The 11,289-nt window shown below is 38.5% G+C and overlaps 1 protein-coding gene across 3 annotated transcripts; it reads right to left on the bottom strand.

Annotated features, from left to right (window-relative positions):
- Nucleotides 1–2,847: 2,847 nt before the first annotated feature.
- LOC137952207 (uncharacterized) lies at nt 2,848–10,090 on the bottom strand. Of its 3 annotated transcripts, XM_068799285.1 has the most exons (5): nt 9,627–10,090; nt 8,770–8,814; nt 7,738–7,970; nt 6,445–7,231; nt 2,848–5,188 (listed from the first exon to the last, which is right to left on the bottom strand). In XM_068799285.1, exons 3-5 carry the CDS (start codon nt 7,966–7,968, stop codon nt 3,123–3,125), a joined length of 3,084 nt encoding a protein of 1,027 aa, XP_068655386.1. In that variant the 5' UTR covers nt 7,969–7,970; nt 8,770–8,814; nt 9,627–10,090; the 3' UTR covers nt 2,848–3,122. The 3 variants fall into 3 exon arrangements, with proteins under 3 accessions (XP_068655386.1, XP_068655385.1, XP_068655387.1); XM_068799284.1 differs by lacking the exon at nt 8,770–8,814; XM_068799286.1 differs by lacking the exon at nt 8,770–8,814 and having other exon boundaries at nt 9,638–10,090.
- Between the last annotated feature and the right edge of the window lie 1,199 nt (nt 10,091–11,289).

Raw genomic sequence — 11,289 nt, 5'->3', positions numbered from 1 at the left:
ATATTTATTAGCTATGGTGGTACCAAGTTTGGTTATCGCTATTGGGATGACCAAAGTCTTAAGGTTATCAGGAGCAAGGACGTGATCTTCAATGAAAATGCCTTGTATAAAGACAGGTTGAGAACAAAATCTGAGAGTACAAGTAATGAATCCAAGAAGTAAGAAGGGATTCAGTTGAAAGATCTTCTAATTATTGAGATGGAGAATATTGCTCAAGAAGACCACGAAAATAGACCCCCAGAAGTAAATCAGAACATTCCTGTGACTGAACTCAGGAGATCTGCTAGAACTAGCAGACTACCACAGAGGTACTCTCATGCACTGAATTATATTTTGTTGACTAATAAAGGTGAACCAGAGAGTTATGAGGAAGCCGTGCAAGTTGATGAATCAACCAAGTGGGAGTTGGCCATGAGGGATTAGATGGACTCACTGTTATCCAATTAGACATGGCAATTGATCGAATTACCAAAAGGGAAGAAGGCCTTACGGAACAAATAGGTGTAATGAATAAAAGATGAATATGATATCAACAAGCGGTATAAGGCAAGACTGGTGGTAAAGGGTTTTCAACAAAAAGAAGACATTAACTATACTGAGATTTTCTCTCCAGTAGTGAAATTGACTACTATAAGAACAATATTTGGACTAGTGGCAAGTGAAGACTTGCACTTAGAGCAGTTGGATGTAAAAACGACCTTTCTTCATGGTTATTTGGTGGAAAAAAATTACATGATGCAACCATAGGGTTTCAAAGCACAAGGAAAGGAGAAGATGGTGTGCAAACTTCAAAAGAGCTTGTATGGTCTTAAACAAGCTCCAAGACAATGGTATAAGAAGTTTGACACCTTTATGAGTAGTAATGGTTTCTTGAGGTGCCATGCGGACCATTGCTGTTATGTGAAGAAACTTGGTGACTCCTACATCATTCTATTGCTATATGTTGATGACATGTTGATAGCAGGTGCTTGCAAATAGGAAATAAATAAATTGAAAATGGAGTTGTCCAAGAAGTTTGCAATGAAGGATTTGAGTGTTGCAAAACAAATCCTTGGGATGAGGATTACTAGAGATACTGATGTCTTGAAACTACCACAAGAAGAATATGTGAAGAAGGTATTGATTAATTTCAACATGAATGATGCAAAACCAGTGAGTACTCATTTGGCTAATCACTTTAGGCTATCCAAGGAGCAGTTACCTTCTACATAGCAAGAGTCAGCTTACATGGCCAATGTGCCTTATGCTTATGCTATTGACAGTCTCATGTATGCCATGGTATGCACTAGACCAGACATATCTCATGCAGTGGGAGTTGTGAGCAGATATAATAGTAATCTGAGTAAACAACATTGGGAAGCAGCGAAGTGGATTCTCAATTATTTGAGAAGCACTGCAAACTCAACCTTATGTTTCAGAAAGTCAGACTTGGAATTACAGGGTTATGTAGATGCTGACATGGCTGGAGACATTGATGGCAGGAAGAATACCACTAGATATATATATACACATTGGGTAGTACAACAATTAGTTGGGTCTCTAAGTTGCAGAAGATAGTTGCTCTTTCCACTACTGAGGCAAAATATGTTGTCGTGGCTGAAGCCAACAAAGAGATGGTATGGTTGTAGTCTTTTTGGGAAGAATTAGGTCTCAAGCATGGGAAGAATGTGTTGTATTGTGACAGACAGAGTGTTATTCATTTAGTAAAGAATTTTGTTTATCATGCCAGAATAAAGCACATATAGGTGCATTATCACTTCATTAAATCAACTCTGGAGGATGGAGTCTTAGTACTTGAGAAGATTCAATGGAAGTCAGAATCCGGCTGATATATTGACAAAGACTGTTACGATTGAGAAATTGAAGTTGTGTGCAACTTCAGTTGGACTTTTCTCTGAGTATTGAGAAGTTGTTGTCGTTGCAGAGGAGATATTGATGATGGATTAGTCTCCAAGTGGGAGATTGTTAAGTTGTGGAGCCTAATCAATACCCTATGCTGAGTCGGTACACGGATCGACCTTCGTGGTAAGGTCGTCGTGGGGGCAGAGCCCCCTCCTGGTACACGATATATTAACTGCTGTTTCATGAAGGGTAGTTTGGGAATTTTACACTTGCATCGCGGTTGCCCTAGTTTTCTCTTTATATTTGGGGCACCGCTATTAGGGTTTTATCATCTGAGGAACATCATAATTTGCAGCCCGAGAGGTTAGAAAAAAAACACTTGTAAGTGTGTGGGATTTCTTTTTTTAAACTATTTCATCTTCATAGTAGATTACTGCAACAACGGAAGATATTATGTAATCTCACCTTAGGTGAACATGTATAAATCTTGTTGTTTTACTTCCGTGTTTGCTTTTCTTTTTTTCACAATTATTATTGCTCTCGTCAAGTTGGAATTAGGGCGTTTAATTCCTAATAGTTAACACCAATGAATCAGTTTATCTTCTACCTCTCTTGGATATGTGAGTCTTCCTTGGACGTATAACCTTGAGCCTATCTTCCAACAATAAAAAAAAAGGCTCAAAGTGCTACCTTACACACTCTTTCTTCTCTCCGTTTTCTCTCTCTCTCTTTCTTCTCCTATTCTTTAGTTTTTACATTGTTAAAGCTAAATTGTTGGGAAGAATTGCTTCAGAATCGGAGGAAGTAGTAGTTGTGAGACACCTACCATTTCCTTGATAGTAGAAGAAGAATCAACATTACATGCATTCAAGCCTACAAGCCTTGGAGAGTCATCAATTTCTCCATTTTCTCATGAGCCAAAAGCCACCCTCAGTAACTAGGCTTGAAATTCCCAAAGATGAAAATGAAGCAAAGATGGAACATCAAATCGAAGAGGGAAGCAGCTTGATATTTCAAGCAAAGAACCCTCTGGTTTTACTGCCGCTCAAACATAGGATTTGAAGTGTTGTATTTCATAGAGAGAAACAAATGCAACATTATTTATGAATTATACAAATCGTAAAAGCCAAGAAGAGAGATCACCAAGGGGCCCAAATTTGGGCCAATCAGACATGTACAAGGGCAACCATGCCTACAAACTACCTCGCTTTTAAAGCCACATAACACTCCTACTTTTTAAGATTTCCCTCTATAAAGCTTTCATCCTTTTTTTTTTTTTTTTAAGTCAAAAGAGCAGCAACGTTACCAGTTGGGTATCTCTGCCTTGGGGCCCGCCTAGTTGTTTTTCCCCACCCTTGTAGGCTTACACCCTCCACTTCTACTTCACTATTACTAGGCTGCCTTGGTGGAGCAATAGGTGGGGGAGCAGGAGCCTGAACCACCATATTTGAGCCTCTCTGCCGCCGCCGCCCCCTTCCTGGACTATTCCACCCGTTTCTTACATTCCTCCTTGCCAATCCTGTCTGCCAAGAACAACCAGATGCTCTCATGAGCCCTCCAATTATCTGCAGATCTTCTGTCACCTCATGCCGGGAAAGTGAGGCCAAACCAGGCAGAATATCCCTTTGGAAGTCTCTCCTTTGCTTTCCCCTTCTATGGCCCTTACGAGGCCGGGTCAGTAGTGGAGTACGTGCTGTTTCTTCTTCCTTTGGCATGTCTCGCACACAAGACTTAACACAGTACTCACTCAAATTGGTCTCGGCGAGCTTCAATGTCATGCTTTCAAAGTAATCGGAACCCTCATCAGAGGAATCCTGATCAGCATCTATTCTTCTTTTTGACAGGTTTGTCATGTCCTCAAGATCAATTGCTTTTGAAGAAACAACCTCTGCAAACCAGCCAAGTGAATCAACCAGAGGTACAGATGTGAGACAATTACTTGTGTACTCAAAGCTGAAATTTACGGCTGATGATATCGACAAAATAGCTTCTGCTGCTGTTCTGGCAAGTGTCTCCTCTGTGTCACCTTTTTCAACAGGTAGCACATGTAAGCTGTCTCCTACATACTCCTCTTTCCCAGAAACTTCTTCAACCACAGGAGCTTCCAAATCAATATGGGCTGTGACCTTTGTAACAACCCTTGAGACCGATGATGCAATAGGAACCTCAACATCAATTTTATATGAAATCTCCAATGGATCTATTGGTTCCTTGCAAGCTGCCACAGTGGAATTCAAATTAATGTCATATCTGAAGCCCACTGAGCTGCTGTTTTGCTCCAGCTTTGGCCTAACACTAACCATGCTATGCTGACTCTTGGTGCGAGATAAATCATTCTTTACACAGTCCATGATATCTACTGTTTCTGATGGTTCCTGCAATGAGACAGACAAGCTAAAACCACAAAGTTCTTTCGATGTCTGAGGCCTATCTAGGAGAGGAAAACCAAGAATCTTCTTCACACTTGGATTGTTCGCATTCTCAATCCTCTGCACATCAGCTTCTTTAGGATACTGCATCAATATAAAATTCTGTATAAATCGAGGGGAACTACACTTTTCTTCCTGTTCACCATTATGTTGATGGTCCTCAATCTTAGTTCTGAGCCAAGTTGGGTCAGTTGAGAGCTCTTTCCGCACTCCATCACCATCAATAAGCACAAGTTCTTTCGAAGTGAACCCATCGTGACAGCCCTTGGACAGGCAGAGGTTTAGATTCATGTCCTTAGCAGATTTTACATCACTGCAATCCAAACCCTTCAAACATTTTGCAGGCCCACGACCATCAATTTGCTCATAACCTGACTTACCACCATCATCCAGATTTGCCTTATTGACATTGACAAATGAGTTCAAATGAAACTTCTCATTAGAAGCACAGGGAAGTGAACCATTATTTCCTAAACATGTGTATGATCTCAAGCTGCTATTCAGGTCCCAATTCTCTGTGGTGAAACCAGGGTTTTGAGTAGATGAGCTCTTACTTAAGACATCCAAAGTTGATGACCCATCAAAACAAGGAAGTCTCTGAACTGCAACAGGTAACTGATTTACACCTGTTGTAAACTTTCTCCAAGAAGAAATTGAAGAGGAGGCAGCTGCATTGGCATCACAGTTGGGGGGAATAGAATTAAATGGACCGTGTCTAGGATAAGCAGCAGATTCCACGAAGTTAGAAGTAGTGTTCTCCTTAAACCATGATTCCCTGTTATTCTGATCAGATACAAGAAATGAAGGGAGCTCATGGCCTTTCTTCAACCCTGAGTTTCTCAGTTCAGATGATGGGTTAAACTTCTGCTGACTAATAACTGGAGGGTAGGACGATTTCATCATGGAATTATGTTGGCCTGAAAAAAGAGTAACCATTACCTAATAATAATTGAACTAAATGAGAAAGTACATGAAATTTTATTTAAATAGAACTCTTTCTTCTCAAGAAACTAAACAGATGTAGAAGAAGATATAGCAGCACACAGAAGCATGTACATCAGTAAGTCAAGTCACTCGTAAGTACTATAATAATGTTTTAACAAGACACATACTTTAAGCGACACATAAAGCAAAAAGAATTTCACACATCATAGTCAAAGAGAACTCAGTGAAAAATATGTTTAAAATGCATTTTCGCTGTCACACAATATCTTGGACATTACCCAACTGAACTGTTATTATTTAAAAAAAAAAAAGAAAATTCAAAACCAGGAGGATAAGTGTTTTCAAAGCAACAAGAAGAAAAAAGTGGAAGAAAATCTAGTCCTGAAACAATATACCAGGCAAGGAGACCCATGAACCAAGCAACCTACCTGCTAGAGGTTCTTGCATAAGATGAAGGCCTGGTAACTACACCTCATGCTTACAAATTCTGATGATCTTTGATGAAGTACTAACCTTCGAGTGAGTAAAATAGAACTTCACACCAGCATTGGCCAACATAACAACACTACCATGAGCAACAGATTGCATCACTTTCAGAAAGAATTACCTACATTAGGATGGAAGCCTAGGTAACTGGCAACAAGAGATGTCAGCCTAACAGGAGGTCAAACTGCCCAATCAACAGCCTTAAAATGAGAAATCTGCTAAGTGCAGATCCAGCAAGCAAAGAGAAAGCACAAATTTGTGTTACTGGGATCATCTTGTTCTGGAGAGAAGCTAGCTAATCCAAGTGCACCCATACACATGGCGAGTTACAGATGATGCAAGTTTTCTACTGCTTTAGTGCAGGAACCTTCAGACTACACAAACTAATTTTGTTATCTGTAAGTCTACCCCATCTATTAACTGATGTGTGTTACTTTTCATTGTAATGAGATATCTATATCAAGATATTAAACTGTAAGTCTAGCCTCTCCATGAATTTACAGCCTTTGACATAATGAAATATCTAGAAGAAGACATTTCTTTCATTTTTTTTATTCCAAAAGATATAAGTTGTCTGTTTCTGCCAACATGATCAGCTAATTGCAGAATGCAAATTCAATCACAAAATAAGCAACCATTGTGACAAACAGCTTGCCCTTAAGGAAACCACAATAAATGTAAAAAAAAAAAAAAATTATGAAGAAAATCTTCCTCACTTTCTTTTCTGAAAATTATATCTTACCAGATTCCTGGTAATAGGACAACCATCTTGGTCTAGTTCCTTCATTTTTCGTAAGCCAAGAATTTGAAGCACTCGCATGATCTCTGCCTTTATCATTATTTTGGAAGAAATCCCTCTGACAACTAAGGATTCCAGACCTTTTCCTCCCCTCAGATTCTTCAGGATGAGGTCTGGTACCAAAATATTTAACAGGTGCTGAAACTTCTATTTCCTCATTGCCCATCTCTTCCACAGGTTCATTCAAGTCTGCTAAACAATGGGTCTCCTGTAAGTGGTTGCGTTCATCTTGAGTTCCCAGAGTTAGCTTCACATCATTCTCAATTTTAACACCAGTAGTTCTATTGATACCATATGCTGCTCCAGATGAAACTTCATTATTTTTTTCCTCTCCACTTCCTTCCCCATCATCACTCTCAATGTATTCATCAGCTGGAAGTTGAAGGTCAAATGACTTTCTTGACAAACACTTTTGTTTATGCTCCAGAATTTCACAATTCCTTGAACTCCCAATTTGTGTCAGAGTAGGAGGCAGTGACATACTCATTTCCTTAAGGAAGTTTAGAGAAGATTGTTGGTGATCAGTTGCTGAAATAGACGGCCCACTGCTACTCGAGTTCATCATGGGCCAACCAGGCACTTGCCATGTCTTTTTTAAGTCCTCTGATGGTGCACAAGAGGAAAAAGGATTTGAATGTGGATTAGATTTTGGGAATTTGTAAACTTCCTTCCTGTGAAGCTCATTCATCAAGTCGCTCTGTACTCTGTAAAGACGATGGAGTTCACAAACCTGGAGAACAGCAGATTGATGCATTGAGATGTAAGTACTTACATGGTTTTTAGAAAGTGAAAGCACTTACATCATGACTTAAAGAAAATCAATTAAGAACATCATTTAAGTCAAACCCCTCACTTCAGCTGTTAACTGATGTTCTGTACTAAAATAGGGTGACAGCACATACTCCATGTGTGACACTAGTTTTTTAGGCAATTTGGCCTAAGCAGCCAGTGATACTTCACAAATTCAAATGTAAAAATCCTATCTTTCCTCCAGCAAAAAGAACTTTTAAGTGCAATGACAGAGACATAAATATAGGAGAACCAAAGCTTTTCCGCATGCATAGGCTGTACTCAAGCCAAATTTTATTTAATTTTGAGAAGTCAATTATAATGAATAACCAAATTCCACAGAAACCAATTAAATCTTCATATGTGAAGTCTATACCAAATCATTAGATCAATCAACTGCCAAACCAAATAAATAAGAAACCAAACTAAAAGTGAAATTTGATGTACCTGTCTCCTGAATACCGCTTCATGATGAAGCATGGTCTGCTTTAGAATTTCCTTATCAAAAGCAGAGTAGCTGTCCATCAGCCTCGATGTTAAGCCATTACAACATTGCCCATTTTTCAACATTCTGTCTTCATACAAGAGTGACCAACTACCGGTGTTAGGATCCTTGTTAAGATCCCTCATAGAGTAATATCCTGGGATATAGCTTTTGCTGTGCACTTTTGTTCCCATGCCTGCTTGTTGTAAAGAAGAAACATCCATATTTTTCAGAAAGCACTTTTTTATACTATAATGCTTGTGAACAAGTACTGCTACTTGCAAGTTGGAATTTAGAGATGTAAATGGGCAAATGTCTACAATGTATTCAGATATGAATGCATGTAAAAGTTCCTTAAATCAATTTTATATGTGATTCCCCACATGCATTATAATAAACAAGAAAAAAATTACACAGGAAGGACTGCTATCCTCAAATATTGAAGAGAAAAAGAGAAATGGTAGACTGAGAAAATGAGGAGTACATCCTCTATTCAACAACAAAATCAGAAGTAACAAGTTCATATTGACTTTACATCATCCAATGCAAAGGAGACTTTATTCTGCACTAAAATACTTCACACTCTTGCATTAATCATTAACCATCAAATAACAGGGCATGAACTGAGCCTAATGCGGCTTCCGAATTAAGCTAGATCAAATATGAAATTAAGAAGATCTAACGATTCAGTCCAACTAACTGAAATCTCAAACAGGAATTAGAAAAGCCACATGCCACCTGACCAATTCCCACCAGATTAAAAACTTTCAAATATCTAACAATGAAACTAATGATAATTGTCAACCAAATTGCTAGTCAGGTGTGATAACCCTAAAACAAGGGCTCAATGCTTTCCATCACATAGGTAATCAATGGTACATATGAGTCCAAATTGGTAAGTTAGACCAGAGTATGAGATATTAAAAAAATAAAATCAAACAGCTATTTTATGTTTCACTCATGAAATTAATGAAGAGTTAAAATGGAAGTATTACCACAAACAAAGTAACTGAGAAATCATTGTCAGGGCTAAAATTGGACTGCATTAGAACAAACAGATGAAACATAATGAGTATTATCAACTAGACAACTCGATACTTTCTCTGCTCATATGGAATTTAAAATAACTACTTCATGTGACATAAATAACAAAACGTAAACAATAAAATGGCCTCTTCTCTTCCATGGGAAGAAGGTCTCAGGCAGTCTCTTTTCTTTTCTTTTTTTTTAAGAAATTCAGGCAGTCAAGTCAATTAGGCAATAAACATGAAGATTTTATCTGCAATCCTCTGTTTGTAAAACAAACTAGCTTCCAAAGATATTCATAGTTCAGAAAACTCAGACAGCATAATAGCACATTTCTGTTTAAAAGAGCACGCCATATAGCTTCCAAAACCATCATAAATAAAAACTCGGCTATACAGAAAAATCCTAACTTTTGAAATAAAAGAGATCTCGTCATTAGACCACAGAACTAAAAACGAGTTGAAAAATCAAGACAAAAAAATGTAGTTTCAGAATTATATCGAATGAAATCCCAAATTGCAAACCAAGGAACCAATCAGACGAAAAACGAATAATAACCTAACGGCGAGTATTTGCCCACAGAAATTTTCCAAACACCAGAGGCCCATCAAAATCTGGACGTGAAGAAGGTAATACTAATAACAATGGCAAAAATAATTTTACCCAAAAACAGCAAGAAAAGATACCTTAGACCCTATAGTATAGCAAAAATTAACAATCAAGAAAACGGGCCACAAAATTCTAAATCAAGAAAACGGAAACACCTAAAAACCCAAAGACAAGCGATGGAAAAATGGTACGAAATATCAGTGAAATGAAAATTCACCTTAAACCCACATCATTGTTCTCAGTCCTCCTCAAAAACACGTCTTGGATTCAGAAAATCCTGAAAGTGGCAACCATCCAGATACCCAAAAAAACCCTCCATAGCAACAATTCAGACTGGCCAACTGGCACTTTCAACAGGGAAGACGAATAAGGAATCAAATAACCCAGCAAAGATGTTGCAGAAAGCAAGCAGGAAGAGCGAAACTCGGGAAGTAGGTTCTTCTCAGACGCCATTGGAAGAGCTTAGATCGTCATCAGGTAGAGAACAGATGGAGATTTCGATCTGCTGGGCCAGACTCTGAAAGACGAGAAAGAGGAGAGAGAGAGATCCCAGATAAGAAAATCTCCACAAAAACAAACGACCTTCCAAGAACAGTGACATGAAATTTGTCTACATCCGGTCTTTTTATTCCCTGCCTTTTCATCGCTCACATCTCTGATTTTCGCATTAATTTTATAATCTTCTGGTGTTTGTGGGGTTTTTGAGGGCAAGGAGTGAGGTGGGTTTTTGTAGATTCTCTCCACCTTCCTTGCTTCTGGGTATAGAAACAAAAATTATAAAAAAATTGGAAGCACACCAGCTTTACTGCAACAACAGCAACAAACTCCCAAATCTCTAAAACTGGGTATCTTTTTTTAATATTTTCACCTCCATTCGGATTTCTGTCTAATGGATAGAAAAGAGTAGATAGAAAGCGGGTCCCTACTCCCTGCTGTGATGGATCAGTCCTTCCCAACTGGCCCCCTTCTTTCCCGTAATCACAGAATACCCTCCTCCTCGTCAAACAGTTGAAAATCTTCCCTCCATCTCTCATCATTCACACCCTCAAATCGGCAGCTTCACATGGGACCTCCCGCATCATTCCACATTATATGATCGGTGCCTTTCATGTAGATCTCCAAAAGATGATCAACCGACTGTAATTTAGATTCTCTAATTGAATTTTTAGTTTTGACAATCAAGATAATGATTACCACGGTAATGATTGTTCAGCATTCAATCCAGGCCATCGACCATGTCAGATGGAGAGCATCTCCTGAGCTTTCTGGTAGTAAAACTTTCAAAATCATCAGCTCCCTACAGGTACCCCGAAGGGCATTAATGAGGTTGATTCTCCCAACCCCCATGAGTTTTGGGTTATCTGATTTAGAAGGCCTACTGGCTTTGCATGGAGGAATTTAAAAGGGGAGATGTTATGAAATTTAAACAAGTACCTTGTCTCACAAAAATAACTTGTGCATTTAAGTCTCTCACAGGGTTGTTCAGATGCTCCATAGCTTAGATAGCTTTAAAAAATATATTCATTAATTATAAAAACAGGATCTGGTTGCATATTTTCTTTTAGATTTCCTGGCTGGAATGTGGATCATACTCATGAGAGAGCTTACCTTCAGGGTCATTCTCCTCAACTAGTTCCAACCACAAAAATCAGAATTTGCTCACTAGCATCAAATGCCCTTACTTTTAATTGACTAACACTGCACCAAGTGAAGTATCAAAGCAAATCAAGTAGGGAAATGGGTCAATCATATCTACCCAAATGCAAAAAAGCAGAAAAAAAATTATTTTTCTGCTTGGGCATGATAGAAGCTTTAAAAACCAGGCCAGAGGGGTCAAACTCATAAAGCCAAACGACTCATAAAATCATGATAGTTCTGTA

Source organism: Aristolochia californica, unplaced genomic scaffold (genome assembly GCF_029961685.1).
Source record: "Aristolochia californica isolate CCGP_79_NKW_82.1479 unplaced genomic scaffold, dmAriCali1.0.hap1 SCAF_15, whole genome shotgun sequence".
Classification (NCBI taxonomy): Eukaryota; Viridiplantae; Streptophyta; class Magnoliopsida; order Piperales; family Aristolochiaceae; genus Aristolochia; species Aristolochia californica.
Note: the sequence above shows the minus strand (reverse complement) of the source record. Positions and strands in the feature narration are given on the sequence as shown.

Excerpts from the sequence above, each read along its gene's own strand:
- LOC137952207 (XM_068799285.1), bottom strand. The coding sequence starts at position 7,968 with ATGGGAACAAAAGTGCACAGCAAAAGCTATATCCCAGGATATTACTCT. Across the intron at positions 7,232-7,737 it reads AAGCGGTATTCAGGAGACAG|GTTTGTGAACTCCATCGTCT; the intron begins GTACATCAAATT and ends GCTGTTCTCCAG. Across the intron at positions 5,189-6,444 it reads GTCCTATTACCAGGAATCTG|GCCAACATAATTCCATGATG; the intron begins GTAAGATATAAT and ends CTCTTTTTTCAG.